Here is a 26,887-nt window from a genome sequence, read left to right on the forward strand (position 1 = left end):
ATATATATATATGTGTGTGTGTATATGTGTACAGAGCCCGACCCCCGGCCAAATTGTTTTAACCCAATGCGGCTCCCGAGTCAAAAAGTGTGGGGACCCCTGAGCTAACCCATTGTTACACATAACTGTTATTACCATCGTTTTACATTAAGGCTCAGATTTTAAATATTGTAAAATGCTCACACAAACCCAAATGTGTTCTGATACCACATTACTTGATAGCCATTCCACCATGCATCACACCACCGCCGCCTTCCAAATAAACAGCTTTGTTGCATATGAGAATTATCAGCTTTATTTGTTTCATTATATTATATTTGTGTTTTTACATAAAGAGACATATTTGTTTTACACATATAGATTATATGGTTCATTTCTATCTGTATATATGTACACCTTATTAAACACATTAACACCAAGAAAAATAAACACATTTACAGTGCAAAGATGTTCTTCAGCTCTTTTGGTAACTTACCTTTGGAAACCACAATCTGTTTTGTTTTGAATACATTTCTTTCTATTGCATCGTCGCTGCTTGCCACTCAAGCCGTTATTTGAACGTTTGGGCCTCTGAAGTGCACAGTTTGTGTGCGGTGATTGTCCAAACTCAAGCAAAAAGCAGCTTCAAATGACACAAAAACACACTTTTATGCTAAACATTGTGAGCTTTCGAGGGGGCAATAAGTGGATTTTTTTTTTTTTGCACTTAAATACCTGAAGAAAAAATACAGAGGCAGCATCAGTCCTATTTTTGTTCAACGTGAGTAAAAAAAAAAAACATCTGAAGGGAAAAAAAGATGTATTTACAAAGTAAAACTGTCGTTTTGTTCAGATTAAATGCATATAAGTGACACTCAGCTGTACAGTCAGTGGGTAACCAGCCCAAGATGCATGCACTCGAGAGAATCTATGTACTAGTCATTTACAGTTCATTCTCGCTAAGATGCTGCACACAGGCTGAGGTAAAGCGGGTGTTTTGTGAGCCTAAAATGGAATAACGGAGGAGGGTTCCCACGCACGACACATATATTGCTGTTAAATCCGCATTCTATTCTCACAGATCGTGATGAGTTGTCTTTTCTTCGTACAAAACACAAATGGGTGTATCGTTTCTTGTTCTGCAAAATACTGCTATAGCATCTATTCGTAGATAGCGGATGCCTGCACACAGAAGCACCTTGGATTAGAAAGTGAACTTCACACTATATCACTGAGCCTATAAGTGATTTTCTACATCGAGAGCGAAAAAGTGTACATTTTGGTATACAAGTTATTTAAATGTGTGATTACTAGGATTCACCTGCAAGTGTCGTCTTTTTTCTTTTTCTTCTTCCATGCAGCCTGGTGACTAATCTATCGATGGCGACGCTTAAACACTGGTTCTCGAATGTTCTGGCGTTCAGTTTGTCATGCTTTTGTGTTGGCGAGTGTGACGCGTTACCTACAATCAAGAAGGAGCAGATGGTCCTGCTACAGTACGTCTAATGCTACCGCTAATTCTGGCATGTGTAAAATGCCAAAAAAAAAATCCCAAACATGGTGAAAGGAAGCCATCAGGAACCACCTCGGCTTCTTCTCAGGTGTAGGAAGTTCTCCTCAAATTGCAAGCTATGATCAGCCTGCTCTAAATGACACTAACAGCATGCATACTGCTTCTCTAGTAGGCTCCAGCTAATTCAATAACGTAAAGTTAGCGCCTCTTGTCGGTGTACCCACCGTGCATTCTCTTCACACACCACAAGGGAGCGCCGCCAGTGAGGAAGGCCGTACAAGAGGGGAAAAAAGAAGCCGGGTCTTGGCTGCACAACCCCTCAGACGGACACGGGACAGTTGAGGACGCGGTCCTCCAACATGACGCTGACGACCAGGAAGACAAAGTAGAGCAGGAACATGATGGAGCCGAGCAACTTGCTCATGCGCCACTTGCAGGCGGCGATGGAGATGATGACGAAGAGGAGCATGAGGAAGAGGAGCACGATGGCGCAGAAGAGGCCGTTGGAGCTGACCGCTACAGGCTTCAGGCCGCTGAAGAAGGACCACATCAGCCAAGGAAACGGCAGTCTGCAAGCAAAAAATATTAGAAAGTCATCTTTGCTTTAAAGGGGAACATTATCACAATTTCAGAAGGGTTAAAACCATTAAAAATCAGTTCCCAGTGGCTTATTTTATTTTTCGAAGTTTTTTTCAAAATTTTACCCATCACGCAATATCCCTAAAAAAAGCTTCAAAGTGCCTGATTTTAACCATCGTTATATACACCCGTCCATTTTCCTGTGACGTCACACAGTGATGCCAATACAAACAAACATGGCGCATAGAACAGCAAGATATAGCGACATTAGCTCGGATTCAGACTCGGATTTCAGCGGCTTAAGCGATTCAACAGATTACGCATGTATTGAAACGGATGGTTGTAGTGTGGAGGCAGGTAGCGAAAACGAAATTGAAGAAGAAACTGAAGCTATTGAGCCATATCGGTTTGAAGCGTATGCAAGCGAAACCGACGAAAACGACACGACAGCCAGCGACACAGGAGAAAGCGAGGACGAATTCGGCGATCGCCTTCTAACCAACGATTGGTATGTGTTTGTTTGGCATTAAAGGAAACTAACAACTATGAACTAGGTTTACAGCATATGAAATACATTTGGTAACAACATGCACTTTGAGAGTGCAGACAGCCCAGTTTTCATCAATCAATATATTCTGTAGACATACCCTCATCCGTGCTCTTTTCCTGAAAGCTGATCTGTCCAGTCCAGTTGGAAATGCATCTGCTTTGAGTGTCGCAGGATATCCACACATTCTTGCCGTCTCTGTCGTAGCATAGCTTTCGTCGGTAAAGTGTGCGGAACAAACGTCCAATTTTTTGCCACTTTCGCATCTTTGGGCCACTGGTGCAACTTGAATCCGTCCCTGTTCGTGTTGTTACACCCTCCGACAACACACCGATGAGGCATGATGTCTCCAAGGTACGGAAAACAGTCGAAAAACGGAAAATAACAGAGCTGATTTGACTCGGTGTTTGAGAAAATGGCGGATTGCTTCCCGATGTGACGTCACGTCCGAGAGCGAATAATAGAAAGGTGTTTAATTCGCCAAAATTCACCCATTTAGAGTTCGGAAATCGGTTATAAAAATATATGGTCTTTTTTCTGCAACATCAAGGTATATATTGACGCTTACATATGTCTGGTGATAATGTTCCCCTTTAATGTGCCTCACAATGCGAAGGTCCTGAGTAGTCCTGGGTTCAATCCCGGGCTCGGCATCTTTCTGTGTGGAGTTTGCATGTTCTCCCCGTGACTGCGTGGGTTCCCTCCGGGTACTCTGGCTTCCTCCCACCGCCAAAAACATGCACCTGGGGAAAGGTTGATTGGCAACACTAAATTGGCCCTAGTGGGTGAATGTGAGTGTGAATGTTGTCTGTCTATCTGTGTTGGCCCTGTGATGAGCTGGCGACTTGTCCAGGGTGTACCCCGCCTTCCGCCCGAATGCAGCTGAGCTAGGCTCCAGCACCCCTCGCGACCCCAAAAGGGACAAGCGGTAGAAAATAGATGGATGGATCTTTGCTTTAGTCCTCCCCCTGCAGGCAAGGCCGCCGTAATGCACAGGCTTACCTGGGCTGAAACCCAGGGGCCCCAACCAATCAGGGGCCCCGATTTTGGCGGAGGAATTCACTGATCGTGTCGCGACTGTGTACTCTCGCTCTCAGCTGCGTTGATTTTTCCTACTGCTCCGAGCGGGGCTCTAACCCACGTCGCCCGTGTGAGAGACCAAAATATTACTATTGAGCTAAAACCAAGGCAGTCTCCTTGAAGTTGACTGGCTTTTTATTGCACTCGCGCAGACGTGCACGCGCCTTTTACGAAAGCAGATGCTTTGGTCCAAATTTACTTGAGAAGGCTAAGTCCCCTTCGACTGCATCTCCAAGCCGTCAGCCATGTTGTAGTTTTTAGCGCTTCCATATCGTATCTACTGACAGATATTAGTTATAACTATACGCTACTTTTTATTATAAATGGCAACAGGATTTTAGCATGCATGCATTCCATGCATTGCATGGTGGGGGCCCCTCAGTACATCACTGACTTGCTCTACCCCTACTCTTCAGGGCGCAGCCTCCAGTCTTCAGGCCAGGGTCTTCTAAAGATCCCAAAAACTTGACCTTGTGTGGTGTTCGGGTCTGTGGGACCCGTTTTCATTTTTTATTAAAAAAAATGATACAAGTAATTGATTTTTCAAACTGAGACTCACTGACTTTGGCTCATTTTCTGTGAAGAATATATATCAGAATACATATTTAATGACCACACACCATACACCCCCCCTACACATTTCTATTACATATAAGATGTCCGGGATGTGGAAATTGATGTTCTGTGTACCACACACACACACACACACACACACACACACACACACACACACACACACACACACACACACACACATACACGCACACCTATACTGGTAGGCTAGCAGGGCAAATGTCCCTAACGCGGCCAACATGTAAAAAAAAAACCCCAGGTTTGAGTACTACAAGTCCCGCAGCCGGCCACGCGAGTCCTGGGGTGCCCAACATGCCCAAAACGCACCCAGCATAGTCACAGGGGGTGGGGGGGAGTGAAAGTTCCCCTTCAGGGGACCTTTTTCAGCCGGCCACGTGAGTCCAGGGGTGTCCAACATGTCCAAAACGCACCCAGCAAAGTCGCACTGTGAGTGGGGAAGAAAAGTTGGGAAAGTGGGCAAAAGTCCCGAAAATGATCAAAAATGACACCCAGGTTCGAGTCCCACAAAGCCCGCCGCGTTCCACCCGAGTCCGGGGGTGCCCCCGACATGTCCAAAACGCACCCAGCAAAGTCGCACTGTGAGTGTGGAAGAAAAGTTGGAAAAGTTGGCAGAATTCCCAAAAATGATCAAAAATGACACCCAGGTTCGAGTCCCACAAGTCCCGCCGCGTTCAACCCGAGTCCGGGGTGCCCCCGACATGTCCAAAACGCACCCAGCAAAGTCGCACTGTGAGTGTGGAAGAAAAGTTGGAAAAGTTGGCAAAAGTCCCGAAAATGATCAAAAATGACACCCAGGTTCGAGTCCCACAAGTCTCGCCGCGTTCCACCCGAGTTCGGGGGTACCCCCGACATGTCCAAAACGCAACCAGCAAAGTCGCACTGTGAGTGTGGAAGAAAAGTTGGAAAAGTTGGCAAAAGTCCCGAAAATGATCAAAAATGACACCCAGGTTCGAGTCCCACAAGTCCCGCCGCGTTCCACCCGAGTCCGGGGGTACCCCCGACATGTCCAAAACGCAACCAGCAAAGTCGCACTGTGAGTGGGGAAGAAAAGTTGGGAAAGTGGGCAAAAGTCCCGAAAATGATCAAAAATGACACCCAGGTTCGAGTCCCACAGGTCCCGCCGCGTTCCACCCGAGTCCGGGGGTGCCCCCAACATGTCCAAAACCCACCCAGCAAAGTCGCACTGTGAGTGTGGAAGAAAAGTTGGAAAAGTTGGCAAAAGTCCCGAAAATGATCAAAAATGACACCCAGGTTCGAGTCCCACAAGTCCCGCCGCGTTCCACCCGAGTCCGGGGGTACCCCCGACATGTCCAAAACGCAATCAGCAAAGTCGCACTGTGAGTGTGGAAGAAAAGTTGGAAAAGTTGGCAAAAGTCCCGAAAATGATCAAAAATGACACCCAGGTTCGAGTCCCACAAGTCCCGCCGTGTTCCACCCAAGTCCGGGGGAACCCCCGACATGTCCAAAACGCAACCAGCAAAGTCGCACTGTGAGTGGGGAAGAAAAGTTGGGAAAGTGGGCAAAAGTCCCGAAAATGATCAAAAATGACACCCAGGTTCGAGTCCCACAGGTCCCGCCGCGTTCCACCCGAGTCGGGGGGTGCCCCCAACATGTCCAAAACCCACCCAGCAAAGTCGCACACTGTGAGTAGGGAAGAAAAGTTGGAAAAGTTTGCAAAAGTCCCCAAAACAAATCCCCTACAGTGATTTTGTAAACAGGTTTCCCTTCAGGGGACCTTTATTTTGGTCCCCATAACGTCAAACGTCCCCTAAAGTGACTTTGTAAACAGAAAGACGTCCCCAATAAGCACACACACACACACACACACACACACACACACACACACACACACACACACACACACACACACACACACACACACACACACACACACACACACAGCAGGCCTAGACTGGAGGAGGAGTATAGGAAGAAGAAAATGAGAGCAGACAGTGTTGACAAACAATGTTGCAACCTTGTGTGGGAACCGCAGGTGCAGAAACACAAAAGAAGAATCCCTGTAGGATGCAGAAACTGGCAGAGAATTTTTCCGTGCAACGTTCATATTGTTGTTACTCAGCCAGCGTGTGTGGGTCTGATGGACCCGTTGCATTTTGTGGCTTTTAATACCTCACAATCAAACACTTTTATGTTAAAATACTGAACAGATGTTAGAAAGTGTTTGATTGTGAGGCATTAAAAGACACAAAATGCAACGGGTCCATCAGACCCACAAACGCTGGCTGAGTAACAACAATATGAACATTACACAAGGGTTAAAACCCTGTGGAGCCCTGGCATTCCAGGCTATAGCTCCCAGACTCTGGAAACATTTGCACCAGTCCCTCTGATCTTGACTGTGTCGAAACTTTTAAGAAATATTTGAAAACTTCTCTTTTTAGTAAAGCTTGTAGTTAATGCACCTTTTAACTATAATTTTTAATCCACTTTGTATCCTTTTTATGATGTTGCCCCTGTTGTTTTAATTGAATTGTTGTTTTACTTCACCTATGTTTTGTACAGCGCTTTGTGATGTTATCTGTGAAAAGCGCTTTATGAATAAAATGTACTTACTTACTTACTTACATGTGCACGCACGAGCCAGTCTGCCCCACAACAAGTGGATAGAGCACAAAAAGGAACTTATTGACAAAAATTTTAGACTACCACTGGATAAAAACAATGGCGAACTGCGCAAAGCTCTTCGGGTAAGCCTCAACCGTATAAGACGATATCAGCTGACGTAACCAAGGCAAAATACGTCGCTAAACGCTCAAATTCCAGACGGGAAAGAGGCAAGAGTGCTTTATAGATTTTGCCGCAACGCTTCCATGTTTTGGATTCAAGTTTTCAAGAGTTATGGAGATTCAAATAAACGAAAACAGATACCAACAGGTAAGGCTGGGCGATATATCGAGTTTGTAAGATAAATCGATATACTTTTAAACAAGATATGAATTAAGAAAATATAGTAACATCGATATAATTTTTTTTCACGTTAAAATTACCAAACGCCGCTTATTTGTTGTGTTCCTGGTTCTCCCCCACTCCCCCTCTATGGCCGACTGAACCCCTCCCCCTCCTCCTTCCAAGACGTGCTTGCACGTATAAGAACATCCATGATTGGTTGGTTGTTTATTATGATGAGTCACGATTGGTTAGAGACAGGCCAATCAGAGGCAAGACAGGGCGTACGTGTGTGTGACAGTCCACTTACATCGTTGACTGGGAATTAAAAAGTGCCTGCCTGCAAATGTATTTCTTTATCCGAGTTTGATACATTTTGTATTATTTGCACGGCTATGTTGTTTATTTTACGTAGAAGGAATATTTTTCTATTTTATTTTGTACTACTTAAACATTTTATTTTCTGTGCTGTTAATACCCATCTTGATTAACTGGGTTAATAAAAGTGCCACTGACCGTTTACAGTACAGTTGTCATTCACTTCAATTTCACTGAATCTCGCTCAAAAATGAATATCTTTATATGTATACTTTCATCAAAAAATATATCGAGATACATATCGAATATATCGAGTTTAAGTAAAAATATATCGAGATATACTTTTTCGGCCATTTCGCCCAGCCCTACCAACAGGTAAGAAAAGTTGGTTTTGCATAATACAACCCATTTAACTATTTTAAGCACATTTTTAGTTAACCCAATTTTTTAATTTAAATTAAATTAAAACAAGCAGTGTATTCATTTTATGTTTTTGAATGCATCTATTTTCTACAAGTGATAGAAAATGGATGTATGGAAAACATAAAATGTTATTTTAGTTAATTAGGAACAATAGATAAATGCCACATGATTGTTCATATTGAAGACATTTTGCAGAAATACTATTTATGAGTATTTGTATGATTTTTTAATACCAACCTTACGTATATAAGTGAATTATGAACAGTTAGTTAGCACCAATAAGGCTCAAGTCTTGCACCTGCATTAGGGGTGGTACAGGCTGGTCTCCCGCTGTTACTTATGGGGTCGCCATGGCAACAGTGGAGATGCTTTTCTTTTCATGACAATATAGTATGGCAGTGTTTTTCAACCACTGTGCCGTGAGATACAGTCGAGTGTGTCGTGGGAGATTATGTAGTCGAGTGTCGGTGCTGTCTAGAGCTCGGCAGAGTAACCATGTTATTCTCCTCAATATCAGTAGGTGGAAGCTGGTAGCTAATTGCTTTGTAGATGTCGGGAACACGTCGTGAGAGACCACGATGGTTTGTCGTGATCACAATATGCAGACGACAGCGGGAGGCAGGGTGCAGGTAAAAAGGTATCTAATGCTTAAACCAAAAATAAACAAAAGGTGAGTGCCCCTAAGAAAAGGCATTAAAGCTTAGGGATGACTATGTAGAACGAAACTAAAACTGAACTGGCTGCAAAGTAAACAAAAACAGAATGCTGGACGACAGCAAAGACTTACTGTGTGTGGAGCAGACGGCGTCCACAAAGTACATCCGTACATGACATGACAATCAACACCAAAATAGGAGTCCAAGACAAGAACTAAAACACGACACACAGGAAAACAGCAAAAGACTCAAAATAAGTCACGGCATGATGTGACAGGTCGTGACAGTACACCTACTTTGAGACAAGAGCTATATTGATGCATGATTGGTTATGGTTTGAATTCATATCCAACAATTGCAACAACTAATTTTTACTGTCAATATCGGCTGCTGAGTTTAATTTTTTTAAATGTTTTCTGCTGGTAGTGTGCCTAGGGATTTTTTCAATGAAAAAAATGTGCCTTGGCTCAGAAAAGGTTGAAAAACACTGTAGTATGGCATCGACATGATTCAGAATTGATACTTTGCAACCTCACTTCAGCGGAACAATCCTCACCCGACTGTGATGTCAAAGATGTTAGAGCCGACAGAGCTGGACACCGCCATGTCGCCCAGGCCCTTGCGTGCCACAATAACACTGGTGATGAGGTCAGGGATGGAGGTTCCAGCCGCTAATATAGTCAAACCCATAATCTCCTCCGTAATCCCGATGGTCTCTCCAACCTGCACAACAAAAAGACGGTAAATAAAATCTCATCTGTTGTTTCAGTTACCGTCAATTTCAAACAATGTCTACCTGGTGAGCCCACCACACCATCAGGTAGGAGAAGGCCGCGATCCAGCAGATGGAGCCCAGGAAAGATATGGGGAAGAACTTCTTTGCCGTCTAGCAAGGATTAAGAGAAGCAAGACGTTGGTACAATTGTGCTTCTGTTTTTTCAGGCGTAGGAGACGCACCGGTTTTCTGACGTCAGGCAGCGTGAGCCACAGGGGGAGGACGATAGGTATGATCAAAAGGTAGGTGAAGCGCTTGCGACCGGACTCGGGCCAGGACAGGCTCAGAGGCTGGTCGTCTTCCTCCTCGTCCTCAGCCTGAGGGGACGCAGAGATTACATTGAAACAGGATCACTCAACTCAATTGTACATGTACTTTAAAGGCCTACTGAACCCACTACTACCGACCACGCAGTCTGATAGTTTATATATCAATGATGAAATCTTATAATTGCAACACATGCCAATACGGCCGGGTTAGCTTACTAAAGTGTAATTTTAAATTTCGCACGAAATATCCTGCTGAAAACGTCTCAGTATGATGACGTCAGCGCGTGACGTCACGGATTGTGGAGGACATTTTGGGACAGCATGGTGGCCAGCTATTAAGTCGTCAGTTTTCATCGCAAAATTCCACAGTATTCTGGACATCTGTGTTGGTGAATCTTTTGCAATTTGTTCAATGAACAATGGAGACAGCAAAGAAGAAAGCTGTAGGTGGGAAGCGGTGTATTGCGGCCGACTGCAGCAACACAAACACAGCCGGTGTTTCATTGTTTACATTCCCGGAAGATGACAGTCAAGCTTTACCATTGGCCTGTGGAGAACTGGGACAACAGAGACTCTTACCAGGAGGACTTTGAGTTGGATGCGCAGACACGGTACCGTGAGTACGCATGCAGCTGCGGCTTCCAAACATTTGATCGCTTGCCCGTACGTGCGTGCCGCTATGTGCATGTCACGTACGTAACTTTGGGGACTTTGGGGAAATATATGTGCTGTATGAACTTTGGGGAGGTGAACGGTACTTTGGGCTGTGGGATTGAGTGTGTTGTGCAGGTGTTTGAGTTGTATTGGCGGGTTATATGGACGGGAGGTGGGAGGTATTTGTTATGCGGTATTAATTTGTGGCATATTAAATATAAGCCTGGTTGTGTTGTGGCTAATAGAGTACATATATGTCTTCTGTTTATTTACTGTTTTAGTCATTCCCAGCTGAATATCAGGTCCCACCCGCCTCTCACAGCATCTTCCCTATCTGAATCGCTCCCACTGCCCTCGAGTCCTTCACTCTCACTTTCCTCATCCACAAATCTTTCATCCTCGCTCAAATTAATGGGGAAATCGTCGCTTTCTCGGTCCGAATAGCTCTCGCTGCTGGTGGCCATGATTGTAAACAATGTGCAGATGTGAGGAGCTCCACAACCTGTGACGTCACGCTACTCGTCTGCTACTTCCGGTACAGGCAAGGCTTTTTTTATCAGCGACCAAAAGTTGCGAACTTTATCGTCGATGTTCTCTACTAAATCATTTCAGCAAAAATATGGCAATATCGCGAAATGATCAAGTATGACACATAGAATGGACCTGCTATCCCCGTTTAAATAAGAAAATCGCATTTCAATAGGCCTTTAAATGAACATCTGTACAGTTTCAATATGATACATCACATATTTTACATATTATTATTTGTGTTATTTTTATTTACTTGACAGGCATGTGTTGCTGTTTATCTCAATCTGCTGAAAAAACGCTAACAAAGATCCTTCATATTGTGTTTATATTGATATTATCTTGATTTTGTATGTACTTTATGTCATATTTTATTAATTATGGTACTTTTTCATCACATATTCTTTGTCTTTGGTACACTAATGTGTATATTAAAGGTTCTTTGTTTTATTTTTGCCAAAATATACATCTCTTTTTATGTTGCTCTTTTTATCTTTGGTATGAACATTAGTATGTAAACTCCAAGTAATTGTTTTTTTGTTGTTGTTGTTGCTATTTTTGTATTACAAAATGTTACTTTTGATCATGTTGTACGGCATTGTAATATTTTGTTTTGTGATTGTGTGATGTTTTTGCCTGTACCCCAGAAAGAATAGTCTCCACTGCAGTGTAGACTAAAGTTAAAGTTAAAGTTAAAGTACCAATGATTGTCACACACACACTAGGTGTGGCGAAATTATTCTCTGCATTTGACCCATCACCCTTGATCACCCCCTGGGAGGTGAGAGGAGCAGTAGGCAGCAGCGGGCAGCAGCGGTGTCCGCGCCCGGGGATCATTTTTGGTGATTTAACCCCCAATTCCAACCCTTGATGCTGAGTGCCAAGCAGGGAGGTAATGGGCCCCATTTTTATAGTCTTTGGTATGACTCGGCCGGGGTTTGAACTCACAACTTACCGATCTCAGGGCGGACACTCTAACCACTAGGCCACTGTTCGGTGCTAATGGGGATCCTTGATAAACTAAACTAAACTAAACTAAACTATGCAACAGAAATGCTCTGATACTTTCAAGGACCTACTGCAAAAATGGTAGTCAAAGATTTTCTACGTTATCATTCACTTAAAGGGGAACTGCACTTTTTGGGGGGAATCATTATGAGAGACAAGAACACACATGTATTATTGCTTTTAGGATTTTAAAGATAAGGTAAGTCTCCATAGTAGCCTTCAAAGCCCTCTAAAACAACTTAAAAACCCTCCATCAACGTTTTATATACTCACTGCAAATATATATATATGATGTAGTAACAGACACGTTCATAACGATATGTAATATGTGCAATGTTTACCTTATTTCTGTAATTTTAAGCATTTCCAGAACTTATTTCCTCGTAGCATTTATTTCCGTTTCAATAGCAGCAAAATTCCGACTTCCCTTCCGGAAACAAACGTGTGTTCTAATCAGGGCAGACTTGGTAACAGACAATGTGGACAAATGAGGATTCACAACCTTATCTTTTTGAAGTTGAATATACGGAGGATCAATCAATCAATGTTTATTTATATAGCCCTAAATCACAAGTGTCTCAAAGGGCTGCACAAGCCACAACGACATCCTCGGTACAGAGCCCACATAAGGGCAAGGAAAAACTCACCCCAGTGGGACGTCGATGTGAATGACTATGAGAAACCTTGGAGAGGACCGCATATGTGGGTAACCCCCCCCCCTCTAGGGGAGACCGAATGCAATGGATGTCGAGTGGGTCTGACATAATATTGTGAGAATCCAGCCCATAGTGGATCCAACATAATAGTAAGAGTCCAGTCCATAGTGGGGCCAGCAGGACACCATCCCGAGCGGAGACGAGTCAGCAGTCAGGATGGACTGCTACTTCTAGAAGCGAGCATGAAGAGAGGGTGAAGCCTTGGAGCAGACAAAAGCCGAGAGAGTGAGGTTTGATGCTGTAAACTGGAGCCATGCTATTTTGACATAAATGGAGGGCTTACCCAAAATAAACTGGAAAAAAAGGTCTCCAGCCAGCTGGACCAAACGCACAACTGTCCATTCAGTGAGTCACTATAATAGTGATCATGATACACGCAGCACGTTATGCTCATTAGTAAAACTACATATACACTGTCGAGCTAGCTGTGTACAAACAAAACATGAAATGTGGGCTACTACTTTACAGATACTGTAATATGATTGTTCGTGTTTTTCCGTCAGTACAGATTGGTGTCGTACCTCATTGTGTTGTGCAATACAAACTGAACAGACATTTGGGTGCTGACGTAGAAGCTAGCTTATCTCTTGCCGTAGCTAGCTTTTGCGGCTAATGCCGCAGAATGCCGATGTGTTACTACGCCAGAAAAATAATTCCTCAGTGTTTGCTCTTACAATAACAATTTCGCTACAGCTTGGTTATTACACAGAATGCGGAACGTAAATGAAGTATTGTTGACGGTTTTTGAATGCATTTTAAAGTGATTTAGAGGTAGAATTGATTACTCCTATTAGCTGCATTGCTGGCCATCTAGAACGAGACGATTTTTATAAAGTAATACAACCAAAACCTTTCGTGTTCTTGTCTCTCATAAGGAACGATAGGCAAAATTCCAAAAAAAGAGCAGTTCCCCTGTAAAGCCTGCAGGACACTGCTAATGAACAAACCCCATCTATTGTCATATATATATATATATATATATATATATATATATATATATATATATTTCGCAGGTGTCTCTGCTCTTTAAAGAGCAGAGAAACAATTTTTTTCCTGAACTAACGTAACTGTATTGAGCACTGTATAACGGATAAACCACAGAAAACTCGATTATATATATATATATATATACAGATCCCACACAAGGGGGTAGATTGGTCTATTTATATTGTGATTTGATTTGATTTGACTTTGGGAGTGCTATAGCGCCCCCTGTGGCGACAGCGTGTCCCCTGCTTCCCAAATGCCAGATCCTTGGGGGCCTTTCCTGCCCCCGTGGGGCCTAACTAACTGCCAAGCTCAAAGGCAGGCACTGACACCAGGGAAGTGTGACATTAATGTATTTCTTATTATTTGTATATATTATTTCAATATGATGTATTTGTATTATTGTACATTATTATATTTATTTATTCCATAAAACTCCTACCCCACTACCTCGATTACTAATATTACCTTTTTCTTCTCATTACATTGCTGTGGCCTGCAACATATTTGATCATTTAATTGGACTTAATGAATTTCATACATTTTAAGTATTTTATTATATACATTTAATTGCCCCAGACTGTATATTGGGGCCACTTTCTTCTTTCTTGCATGACTTCTCTACTTCAGCACATAGTTGTTTGTATTCGTTAAAAGGATTCAAAGGACATTGAAATGTTTTGATGTTATTTCCATCTTGATGATCATCTAAGCTCTGTTAAATGAGTCGGGTTGAGCCATTAATTCCCTCATCTTGCTATTTCCCCCCCTAATTTTCCCAAGGAAACAACTGCTGAGGCTTTAGTTTTCTTGTGGATATTCAAAAAGTGGACTGTTTGCTATGGAATTAATTACCGCTTCTTCTTACTGATGTTTGGACATGCTGTAATGAGAAACTGTCAATATATGATGTGCCATATTGTAACTATTTGCCTGTTTGATATAACCCTTATACCATAACCATTTGTATACAATGGTGGTGGTGACTTTACAGTTTTGGTAGCAAACAGACACGTCTTCCATTTGACCTTCAACTTTGGAGCACTTGCCAGGAAAATCCTGTTGGGGATTGAACAATTAATGCCACGGGCCCTGTGGCGGCAAATGAAGGTGTGAGCTGCTGCTGCTGCACAGACAGGTGCACCGCAGGATGCAAGTCTAAAAATATCCACGTGTGGACACTTGCCATGCAAATAAACTTGCAAAAACCCCGCTTCTTCTTGACATTCTGAAATAAAAACTTTTTCAACCTTGACATGCTAACATTTCGAAAGGTAAAGCTAACCCATTATGGGATGAATATGTAAATCTTCACGACATATTGGACGTTTTTTAATATTCATGACATATACTTCGCATCTTCCGCTAGTTGCAGGGCAGAATTTGTACAGTCCTTCCTGGCTGCCTTGTGAATCTTTTTTTGCACCTTGATCCATAATCTAGATACTTTTTTTTTCACGTGGCAGATTTCATGGACATTGTTTATTGGTGTTTAAAAGCATGTCGGACCTATGAATGTCAATTACATATACCATGGTATTTGTTGTTTGTATTTACTTCCTGGTTTCCTGGTAATGCCACTTTGACTTAAAAAAAAAATGTTTTCTTAAAATGATTGCTAAGTTGTCTAAAATTGAATTGAAATTGTTATTTTGGCATAAAAAAGGGACATCGGATTTAAAGTTAAATGTACCAATGACACACACGAGGTGTGGCGAAATTATTCTCTGCATTTGACCCATCATCCTTTATCACCCCCTGGGAGGTGAGGGGAGCAGTGAGCAGCAGCGGTGGCCGCGCCCGGGAATCATTTTTGGTGATTCAACCCCCAATTCCAACCCTTGATGCTGAGTGTCAAGCAGGGAGGTAATGGGTCCCATTTTTTTTAGTCTTTGGTAGGGATGTCCGATAATGGCTTTTTGCCCATATCCAATATTCCGATATTGTCCAACTCTTTAATTACCGATACCAATATCAACCGATAACGATATCAACCGATATATACAGTCGTGGAATTAACACATTATTATGCCTAATTTGGACAACCAGGTATGGTGAAGATAAGGTACGTTTAAAAAAAATTAATAAAATAAAATAAGATAAATACATTAAAAAAATGTTCTTGAATAAAAAAGAAAGTAAAACAATATAAAAACAGTTACATAGAAACTTGTAATTAATGAAAATTAGTAAAATGAACTGTTAAAGGTTAGTACTATTAGTGGACCAATCATGTGTGCTTACGGACTGTATCCCTTGCAGACTGTATTGATATATATTGATATATAATGTAGGAACCAGAATATTAATAACAAAAAGAAAAAACCCTTTTGTGTGAATGAGTGTGAATGAGGGAGGGAGTTTTTTTGGGTTGGTGCACTAATTGTAAGTGTATCTTGTGTTTTTTATGTTGATTTAAAAAAACCCAAAAAAAACCCCAAAAAAACGAGACCGATAATAAAAAACCCGATACCGACAATTTCCGATATTACATTTTCACGCATTTATCGGCCGATAATTTCGGCAGACCGATATTATCGGACATCTCTAGTCTTTGGTATGACTCAACCTACCGATCTCAGGGCGGACACTCTAACCACTAGGCCACTGAGTAGGTTGGGGAAGTATTATAGGTTGGGGATTTATTGGGGAACTGCACTTTTCTTGAAATTTTGCCTATCGTTTATGAGAGACAACAAGACACATGTCTTTTTGTAGGATTTTAAAGATGATAAAAAACGCTTAGAAGATGCGGCTAAGGAGAGTCACCGTTGTAGCCTTCAAAACCCTCTAAAACAACTTCAGAACCCTCCATTAACATTTTATATATACACACTGCGAGTCTATTAATAATGTAGTAACACACATGTTCATAACAATATGTAATATGTTCAATATTTACCGTATTTTGGTCATTTTAATCAATGCCTGATTTCTTCAGCGCATTTATTTTCCGTTCCATAGCAGCACACTTGCGAGTGCTCCTACTTCCGGAAACAAACGTGTGTGTGTTCTAATCATGGCATACTTGGTAACAGACCACAAAGACGACTATTTTTAGACAAATGAGGATTCACGACCTTATCTTTTTTTAAGCAGAACATACGGAGGATGAACTACGGCTTCTAGAAGCGAGCACGGACAGAGGGTGAAACTCTAGAGCAGATACAGAAGCTGAGAGAGTGTGACTCGAAGCTTCAAAATGTGGAACTTGAAGCCATGCTATTTCGACATAAATGGAGTGCTTACTCAAACAGGAAAAACCGTCTCTGGCCAGCTGGTCCAAACGCACAACTGTCCATCGAGTGAGTCACACTTATATAATATTGATCACGATACACGCAGCAGATCATTGTACAACTGCAGTGCATAAGCTGTCAAGCTAGCTGTGTAAAAACAAAACATGAAATGTGGGCTAATACTTTACAGACACTTGAATATGATTGTTCATGTTTTTCAGTCAGTACAGATCGGTGTCATATTGCACTGTGTTGTGCATTACAAACTAAAATGTGTTTCGTGTTGTCGTAGAAGCTAGCTTATCTCTTTCTGTGGTTAGCTTGTATGGCTAATACCGAAGCACGCCGATGTGTAAAGACATTAGAAATAGTTCCTCAGTGTTCGCTCTTACAATAACAATGTCGCTACAGCTTGGTTATTATACAGGTTACAGAACATAAATGAAGTACTGTTGACGGTTTTTGAACACATTTTTAAAGTGATTTAGAGGTATAATTGATTGCTCCCATTAGCTGCATTGCTAGCCACCAAGAACAAGCTGATTTTTACATAGAAAAAAAAAAAAAAAGTCTTCTTGTCTCTCATAATGATTGTAAACGATAGTCAAAATTCACCCAAAAATGCACCATATTATCACCAAAATGATTCCAAGATTTGTAAAAAAATATATATATATATACGTATATTTAGTCGAGGTTTCTACTTTATACCTGCATACTATGTACATTTTAGTCTACTTGATCCCTGCATACAATGGTACATTTTTAGTCTACTTTATACCTGCATACTATGGTACATTTTTAATCTTCTTTATACCTGCATACTATGTACATTTTTAATCTACTTTATACCTGTATACTATGGTACATTTTAATCTTCTTTATACCTGCATACTATGTACATTTTTAGTCTACTTTATACCTGCATACTATGGTACATTTTTAGTCTACTTTATACCTGCATACTATGTACATTTTAGTCTACTTTATACCTGCATACTATGGTACATTTTTAGTGTACTTTATACCTGTATACTATGGTACATTTTTAGTCTACTTTATACCTGCATACTATGTGCATTTTTAGTCTACTTTATACCTGCATACTATGTACATTTTAGTGTACTTTATACCTGCATACTATGGTACATTTTGAGTCTACTTTATGCCTGCATACTATGTACATTTTAGTGTACTTTATACCTGCATACTATGGTACATTTTTAGTCTACTTTATACCTGCATACTATGTAATGTTTTAGTCTACTTTATACCTGCATACTATGTACATTTTTAGTCTTCTTTATACCTGCATACTATGTACATTTTTAGTCTACTTTATACCTGCATACTATGGTACATTTTTAGTCTACTTTATACCTGCATACTATGTACATTTTTAGTCTACTTTATACCTGCATACTATGTACATTTTTAGTCTACTTTATACCTGCATACTATGTACATTTTTAGTCTACTTTATACCTGCATACCAGAGGTGGGACCAAGTCATTGTTTTGCAAGTCACAAGTAAGTCTCAAGTCTTTGCCCTCAAGTCCGAGTCAAGTCGCGAGTCAAGACAGGCAAGCCCCGAATCAAGTCCAAAGTCAAGACTGGAAAGTCTCAAGTCAAGTCCTAAGTCCTGCATTTTGAGTTTCGAGTCCTTTCAAGTCCTTTTAACCACAGACTAATATATTAACACAGATTGTGTATGCTTTTCAAACGCTGTATTTATTTATTAAAACAAGTGCATTTTAAATTGCAGGAAAGAAAATTGTGCTGACATTGCACTTTATAATAGCACTATTAACCAGTCATTTTAAACATTAACTCATTCCTTTACAGAACAAACACATTGAAAAATAAAGTGCAAATGTACTTATTTGTACAAAAGTGTTAACATTGAAAAAACATGACATATATGTGAACATAACAAAAAAGTTGTACTTTTTATATGTCAGGGCCCTATGCTGCATTGCATTTGCAAAAGACCAAATTAGCCAAGAGTCTGTCAGTCATTTGTGCACGATGGGGGCGTAGTATGATGCCACCATGGCTGAAAACTCGCTCCACTGGAGCACTGGAGGCAGGCACTGCCAAGACTCTCATGGCCACTCGGAACAGTGAAGGAAGAGTCTTCATGTTCAATGCCCAGAACAAAAGGGGGGAGAGAGTTGTTTTGGGTTGGTGCACTACTTGTAAGTGTATCTTGTGTTTTTTATGTTGATTTAATTAAAAAAAGAGAAAAAAAAAAAATTCTTGTGCGGCCCGATACCAATCGATCTACGGACCAGTACCGGGCCGCGGCCCAGTGGTTGGGGACCACTGAGGTAAACAACCAACAGTATGTCAGAAAGCTAGCTAAAACGGTACACATATTCATAATATAGTATACATTTTAACTGACCTTTATTTTACTATTTTTGTCTTTTTTTAGGTGGCTAAAATACGCGGTGCTGCTGACCGCCGTCTAACGTTACGTGTGATATATTGACTAACGTAACCCTGCTTAAAAAAAATCACTGAACAAAAAGTATGAATAAGGTAGTGAACTGCAACAGATTCCCGTGTTTGCAATAACGTTATAACGTTAGCAGTGAGTTTACAGCCTCACTGATTTAACTACACAGCAAATAAAAGTCACGTTACTTAGCCAATAAACGTTATCTTACATTCAAAACTTACCGTTCTTTGTGCAACTTCAAATGCCGGGCGAAGTTGGAAGTTGTTGCCTCTCCATCAGTAATTTTCGAACCACATGTGTTGCATACTGCAAACCGTTTTGTGTTGACCACCTCGTAATTTTTATACCCAAACAAAATTTTAGGTATCATTTTTTGTTCACTGGCGTGTGGTTTGGACATGTCTTCTTCGTTGGTTGTCCTGCAATTTGATTGGATGAATGCTGTGTGATGAAAACAAAGTAGATCTAATTTGATTGGCTGTTGTACTGAGACCACACCAGCTGACACACGCAACGCTGATAGACAAGTACACAATGAAAAATACGGAGCGCTCCCGAATAACTTTTTCATCTTTGGGTTTTGGGGAAAGTAGCAAGTCATGTCAAGTCATGTCAATTCAAAAGGCTCAAGTCCAAGTGAAGTCACAAGTCATTGATGTTAAAGTCTAAGTCGAGTTGCAAGTCTTTTTACATTTTGTCAAGTCGAGTCTAAAGTCATCAAATTCATGACTCGAGTCTGACTCGAGTCCAAGTCATGTGACTCGAGTCCACACCTCTGCTGCATACCATGGTACATTTTTAGTCTACTTTATACCTGCATACTATGGTACATTTTGAGTCTACTTTATACCTGCATACTATGTAATGTTTTAGTCTACTTTATACCTGCATACTATGGTACATTTTTAGTCTACTTTATACCTGCATACTATGTAATGTTTTAGTCTTCTTTATACCTGCATACTATGTACATTTTTAGTCTACTTTATACCTGCATACTATGGTACATTTTTAGTCTACTTTATACCTGCATACTATGTAAATTTTTAGTCTACTTTATACCTGCATACTATGTAATGTTTTGGTCTACTTTATACCTGCATACTATGGTACATTTTTGTCTACTTTATACCTGCATACTATGGTACATTTTTGTCTACTTTATACCTGCATACTATGGTACATTTTTGTCTACTTTATACCTGCATTATCCTTTCCATCCTTTGTAACTGAGCTACTGTGTGGAACAATTTCCCTTGTGGATCAATAAAGTTTGTCTAATCTAAGTCTAAGTCTAAGTGAACTATTTTGCAACAGCACCATCTTCTGGATATGCAGGTGCACTGCTTCTTTCTGCCCTTGATGAGAGGTTACACGACCCTATCGTAGCTCACTTTTTTTCTAAATATACTTTTTGGCACAAAAAGAGGATGACGCATCAGTGTCATTACATAAGTCAGCATGGGAGCAAAAGGCCATTTCCTCCCCTGTCTCTCTATCCTATCAAGTCTTTTCTTACTGTTTCACCCTCTTGGCCCGCCGTGCCGTTCATGGGCGGGGTCACCTCCACCTGCACGCTGGAGCTGTTTGGCAGGTTTTTGTCTGTGCACAGATGGAAAAAATGACCCAATTAGTGCATCAGAATTAGGGGAAAAAAATCTTCTTTTGAAGACAAGCAGACAAAAGAAGTGACTAACATGTTAATGCGGCGCTGTTAACATAATAACTGGCTTTGATTGCGCCGCCTTGAGCACACAACGTGGCCGTGAAATCACCTCCTTGTGGCTCTCCTCCTTACCTTTCAAGTGACACGCGTGCATACATGATGACTGATGTAAGTAAAGCCAGGCCGCCCTTCATCTCCTTACCTGCACGGCTCGCCACGCCATTGGCCTTCTCGCTGTCCTCCACTTGGCATTTCTTTTTAGCGATCTTGTGAAGAATGGACGCTTTCTCACGGAATTTCCCTGCAAAACAGCACAAAAAACAGCCCGCTGCGGTTAGGACCCGGCGTCCCGTGGATGCGGACGCCACTGGAGTGTCCCGGAAGGGACAAACACAGAAAACTGCTAACAGTTGATATGTGACAAATTTAGGTTAAGTGAAAAAAGTTAAAGTACCAATGATTGCCACACACACACACACACACTAGGTGTGGTGAAATGTGTCCTCTGCATTTGACCCATCCCCTTGTTCACCCCCTGGGAGGTGAGGGGAGCAGTGAGCAGCAGCGGTGGCCGCGCCCGGGAAACATTTTTGGTGATTTAACCCCCAATTCCAACCCTTGATGCTGAGTGCCAAGAAAGGAGGTAATGGGTCCCATTTTTATCGTCTTTGGTATGACTCGGCCGGGGTTTGAACTCACGACCTACCGAACTCAGGGCGGACACTCCAACCACAAGGCCACTGAGCAAATGATGTCATCATACACTAATATGACCTGGCAACGTCTTTGTTTTTTTTTGTTTTTTTAGTAAGTCAGAAAGCTAAGACGTGATGTCGGAGGTTTGTGGAACATGAAAGGCAACGTTGAAGGACACGACTAGACCTACTGTATGTGTCCACTCTAACAAGAATCCAGGAAACCGCAAAAAGCCACTGCCTGACCAGGCCTCAGAAAATCTACAGAGACTCCTCCCACCCCCACCAAGGACTGTTTTCACTGCTGGACTCTAGAAAGAGGTTCCGCAGCCTCAGTAGCAGAGCCTCCAGGTTCTGTAACAGACTCTTGAAAGTATCATAATAATAATCCCCTCAATTCCACCCCAAACGGATTAACTCGCTGGAATATAAAGACAATATAACAAACACCCGTAAACGTGGATGCATATGCAAAAGTGCAATATATTTATCTGTACAGTAATCTATTTATTTATATCTGCACTTTATTGCTCTTTTGTCCTGCACTTCAACGAGCTGATGCAACAAAATTTTGTTCTTATCTGTACTGTAAAGTTCAAATTTGAATGACGATAAGAGGAAGTCTAAGTCTAAGTCTCTAAGACAAGACAGTTTCTAGTAGCGCTGCACAATTAATCCAATTTTGATCACGATTTTTGCCGCCGCCATTAAATTAAGGTGATGATCGGCGATATCAACATTTAAACACTTTCACAACCAGCAGTCCGCCAACATCCGGCGGCTAACGAGAGATTAGGGCTTCATTGGGCAGTGTGACGTGGAAGCCAGCCGCAGCTAACAATCCAAATTAAAGTTAAAGTACCACTGATAGTCACACACACTCGAGGTGTGGTGAAATTACCCTCTGCATTTGACCCATCCCCTTGTTCCATCCCCTGGGAGGTGAGGGGAGTAGTGAGCAGCAGCGGTGGCCGCGCTCAGGAATCATTTTGGTGATTTAACCCCCAATTCCAACCCTTGATTCTGAGTGCCAAGCAGGAAGGTAATAAGTCCCATTTTTATAGTCTTCGGTATGACTCGGCCGGGGTTTGAACTCATGACCTATAGAGTCATGGTCGCTCACAGAGCCGCAACACGCCAAGCCCCAACAAAGAGCCACACAAGCAGGGCTGCCCGAAGTCCAGACAACTGCAAAAGCAACCTTACACCAAGCGACCCCGAATTCATCAACTTCTCCAAAGACGGCGAAATAACGGATGCAATAAGGTTTATTTGGTCAAAGCCACGTGTTCTATGAATACTGCGAGCAGCACTGAGTTCCTAGTAGGATGTGCTTTTTCCTCCAGTCTTTTTTTTTTTGTCATTTGTTTGCACTTGATGATTGCACTCTGCAACGGCATATCTATTTTTAGTCAGCCCTTTGTCTTGGGTAAATTGTATTTTAAGATTGATTGAAGCTTTTATTAGTAGATTGCACAGTACAGTACATATTCCGTACGATTGACCACTAAATGGTAACACCCAAATAAGTTTTTCAACGTAAATCAATTCATGGTAAAATAAAGTTCCTTGGGTGAATAATGTAAACTCACTACACCGGTATGTTTTAGCGCTTTCATGGCGAGTTTACTGACAGATATAAGTAAGAACTTTACGCTGCTTTATATTAGAAATGGCAACAGCGGAGGATGAATGTCACATAACAAGAAGATAGAGAAAAAGAACAAGCTTATCGACTACGGTGGACGCGCGTAATTTTTCAGGATTTACGTAGATCCCAAATGCAGATCAGCAGGTATCAGAAGGTAAGAAAAGTTGCTTTTGCATAATAATAAGAAACAAAACGGCAGATAATATGTCTTACCTTATACACACACCATAATAATACGAGTAGGTTTAATGCGCCGACAATCCTTTCAGCGGTGTGGCTTCATAGCTTACCAAAGTCGTACTAAAACATTTTGATAGATTTTTGAGCGCCGTGTGTTATGTTCTATATTTTCAATGGAACATTTAAAATGTTGGTGTTGTTTACTTGAGACATATTGCCATCATAGTGCAGCCCACACTTATCTCTTATGTTTGACTGCCATCTACTGGTCACACTTATCATTACACCATGTACCAAATAAAATAGCTTTGAGGTGGGTAAGCTCAACCAAACGTATTCCTTGCATTAGGCGCACCGGGTTATAAGGCGCACTGTCGAGTTTTGAGAAAAAAAATATATTTTAAGTGCGCCTTATAGTCCGGAAAATGCGGTAAAGGAAGTGAGCAGATCTTGAGCATGGATCAGAGCAATAACATAAGCCAAATGTGACAGACTGTAGGTGTGACCTGAACATAATCATCTCGAGTCATTTTACACATTCATTGAATCTTGTATCTTATATTTTAAGCATTTATGGCTCAGCGTTTGGCAGACACTTGTCAATTTAGCTCCAACACACGCGAGATAATCAAATAACACAAAAGTGTTCCAGAGAAGCATCCTGCTGAGCTAAGACTGTGTCCTTTCAGGGAGCATCTCACTGCTGGAAGCGGTTTGCACAGGGCTGCTTACTATCATACCTAAAAAAGCCTTTGATGACGAACAGGCCGAATCCGGATAATGACGTCCCTTCCTCCACATGCCACCGTGAAGCCATTGAAGGTTTTCTCGTTTGCCTTTCACGTAACTTTTATAGGCTGAAGAGGGAACAAATCAGGGTCAGGCTGACTTTAATTCACAGTATGAAAGAGAGGCTCTGGCGGCTTCTGGATTACCCAGGGACAGTTTATCTCCGAAATACATTGCCTTGGAATAAAAAAAAAAAGACTATTTGGCGGACTGAAAAAAAACAAGAATAGCAATGATTTATTTTTGTGACGTCACCTGTGAGGACGGACACAAAAACAGCTCTGATTTCGAACTTTTGGACTATTTTGCACGAGCAACTCTAACTGTGTTACAAAAAAGATCAATTAGAATAATACATAATGTTGGATATAGAGAACATACAAACCCATTATTTATTCAATCACAAAATTTGAAATTCAACGATTTGGTGCATTTGCAAACAGCTAAAATGATGTACAAAGCAAACTATAACCTGTTACCCAAGAATGTACAACAATTCTTCTCAACAAAAGAGGAGAAATATAACCTTAGAGGGAAATCTAATTTAAAACATCTGTATGCGCGTACAACACTTAAAACTTTTAGTATATCAGTATGTGGAATTAAATTATGGAACCAAAGAAATCAAACAAAGCACCGATTTGATTCAGTTTAAGAGACTGTTCAAACTACAAGTGTTCACAAAGTACACAGAACAAGAATTATGATGAACATCTTGAAACTTTTTTTTTTTTCCCTTTTTTTTTTTGAGACAAAAATTAATTATGTATTTAATATTTGTATGTTTACTATAGTACATTATTTATTTATTCACTGTTCTGTTGCAGAGAACAAGGAAATAGGATAAAATTGTTATGGTATGAAAAGGGGTAGGATTAAATAAGCTCTGCTTCTTCCTACTCCTTTTCGGACGTGCTGTAATGAAACAACTGGAACTGTGTGATGCATTACATTGTTTTGTATGCATGTTCGAAATAAACTGAAACTGAACTGAACTGAACTGAACTTATTTTTATTCTGACTTCTATTTGAAAATGAAAGCTTTGTCGTGGTGGCTAAATCATCAAAGGAAAAAAAAAAAAAACGTTTGTCCATCAAAAGTGACAAAAACTCTTTTTATAATTGTTGTTAGGGATCAAGCTACTTTCTGGTTTGATGAAAATGACATAAGTTTACACAGATTTTAATTGGGAATTGTTTAGGTTTTTTGTGTGTGTATGATCAAGGGGTGTCAAAACGTACAGCCCGTGGGACGGGTCAGGCCCGCGAATAGGTTTAATCCGGCCCGCGGGATGAGTTTGCTAAGTATAGAAATGAGCCAAAATTTCTGAATGAAAGAAACTGCTGTTCTAAATGTGTCCACTAGATGTTGCAATAGCAATTATTTGTATCTTTGTAGATGATGCTACATATGTAAAAAAAAAAAAACCACATGATGTTAGTGCACCAGTCGAGGAAAATGAGCAAACTACATATATAACATCCTGTAATTTAATTTTTATATTTTTTTATCTTGATAGATTGAAAATTAACACCAATGAGTTGACTGATGAACATTATCACATAATTTATTCAGAAAGTATTATAATGAAACATTATGATTTGTACATTTTCAGAATGGGCTTGTTCTATTTTTAAACAAAGAAAACAATCAGAAGTGGTCTTTATTTTTAAGTTATCGTGCCGTGATTTTACCAGTCCGGCCCACTTGGGAGTAGATTTTTCTCCATGTGGCCCCCGATCTAAAATGAGTTTGACACCCCCTCGTAACTAACCACAGTTAGTTGATACTTACTTGGTGGGTACTCAGCTTTGTTTGTTTGGTTCAGAAAAAGCAAAAAAGAAGATTTATTTAGCCTTTTTTTCCAATCCAGATTGGTCCTAAATTTCAAGGAGTTATTGCTCAGAACAGAAAAAACGAAAGGGAAGTTTTGTGTAAAGGATACACAATGAGGTTTTTTTTTTTTTAATTATTGCACCAAATTTTACCACGTTTTTGCTCCGTATAAAGTGTCACACAAATCGGTTGTGTAGTTTTAGCGGAACCCTGCTCACTAACAATCTGTGTTGAAAATTTAACTCGTCAGCATTAACAAAAGCATTAAAAAATACGTTTGGTTTGTTAAACAAATGCAACATAGGAGATTTTGTCTGGGAACACATCGGGATTCCCGACGAGGAGCTAGTCTGGCCTTCTCTGCTTAGGCTGCTGCCCCCGCTACCCGACCTCGGATAAGCAGAAGGAGATGGATGGATAGATGGAGATTTGGTTTTAAATTTTCTTTTTCTTTTTTCAGAATTTTTTTATTGACATCCAGCATCAGACATTCCTATCCATTACATCATATTTACATACATCATATATCTATTGTCTGCCCTAAATGTCAAAATATTTTTTTGTTTATAACCCAACGATGCCAACACCCCACCCCCCCAAAAAAAGAAAACAGCAAGAAAACAAAATAATAATAATATTTACAGATGAATCAGTTAAATAACTTTAATAAAAAAAAATAATAATAATGATAATAATAATGAATTAATAATAATAATAATCAGAAATAAAATAAAAGAATATAAACAGATAGTACTTCTTTTTTGTGTTTTTAATTTTTATCGAGATTTGCACCACATTTCAGAGTTTTTGCTCAGAACAGAAAACCAGATGCT

General features: G+C 40.7%; 1 protein-coding gene across 9 annotated transcripts in view; it reads right to left on the reverse strand.

The window, feature by feature from the left end:
• Positions 1-279: 279 nt before the first annotated feature.
• Positions 280-26,887, reverse strand: part of LOC133606716 (sodium/potassium/calcium exchanger 2-like) — a 118,932-nt gene continuing 92,324 nt past the window's right edge. For all 9 annotated transcript variants that reach the window (XM_061960978.1, XM_061960977.1, XM_061960974.1 and 6 more), the window contains 6 exons: positions 21,105-21,203; positions 20,756-20,838; positions 9,554-9,688; positions 9,393-9,482; positions 9,153-9,319; positions 280-2,061 (listed from right to left, as the gene is read on the reverse strand). In XM_061960978.1, the coding sequence (XP_061816962.1) occupies positions 1,812-2,061; positions 9,153-9,319; positions 9,393-9,482; positions 9,554-9,688; positions 20,756-20,838; positions 21,105-21,203 (824 nt within the window). In that variant the 3' untranslated portion in view covers positions 280-1,811. The remainder of the gene's footprint in view (positions 2,062-9,152; positions 9,320-9,392; positions 9,483-9,553; positions 9,689-20,755; positions 20,839-21,104; positions 21,204-26,887) is intronic.

The sequence above is a fragment of the Nerophis lumbriciformis genome, linkage group LG05 (assembly GCF_033978685.3).
Source record: "Nerophis lumbriciformis linkage group LG05, RoL_Nlum_v2.1, whole genome shotgun sequence".
NCBI lineage: Eukaryota > Metazoa > Chordata > Actinopteri > Syngnathiformes > Syngnathidae > Nerophis > Nerophis lumbriciformis.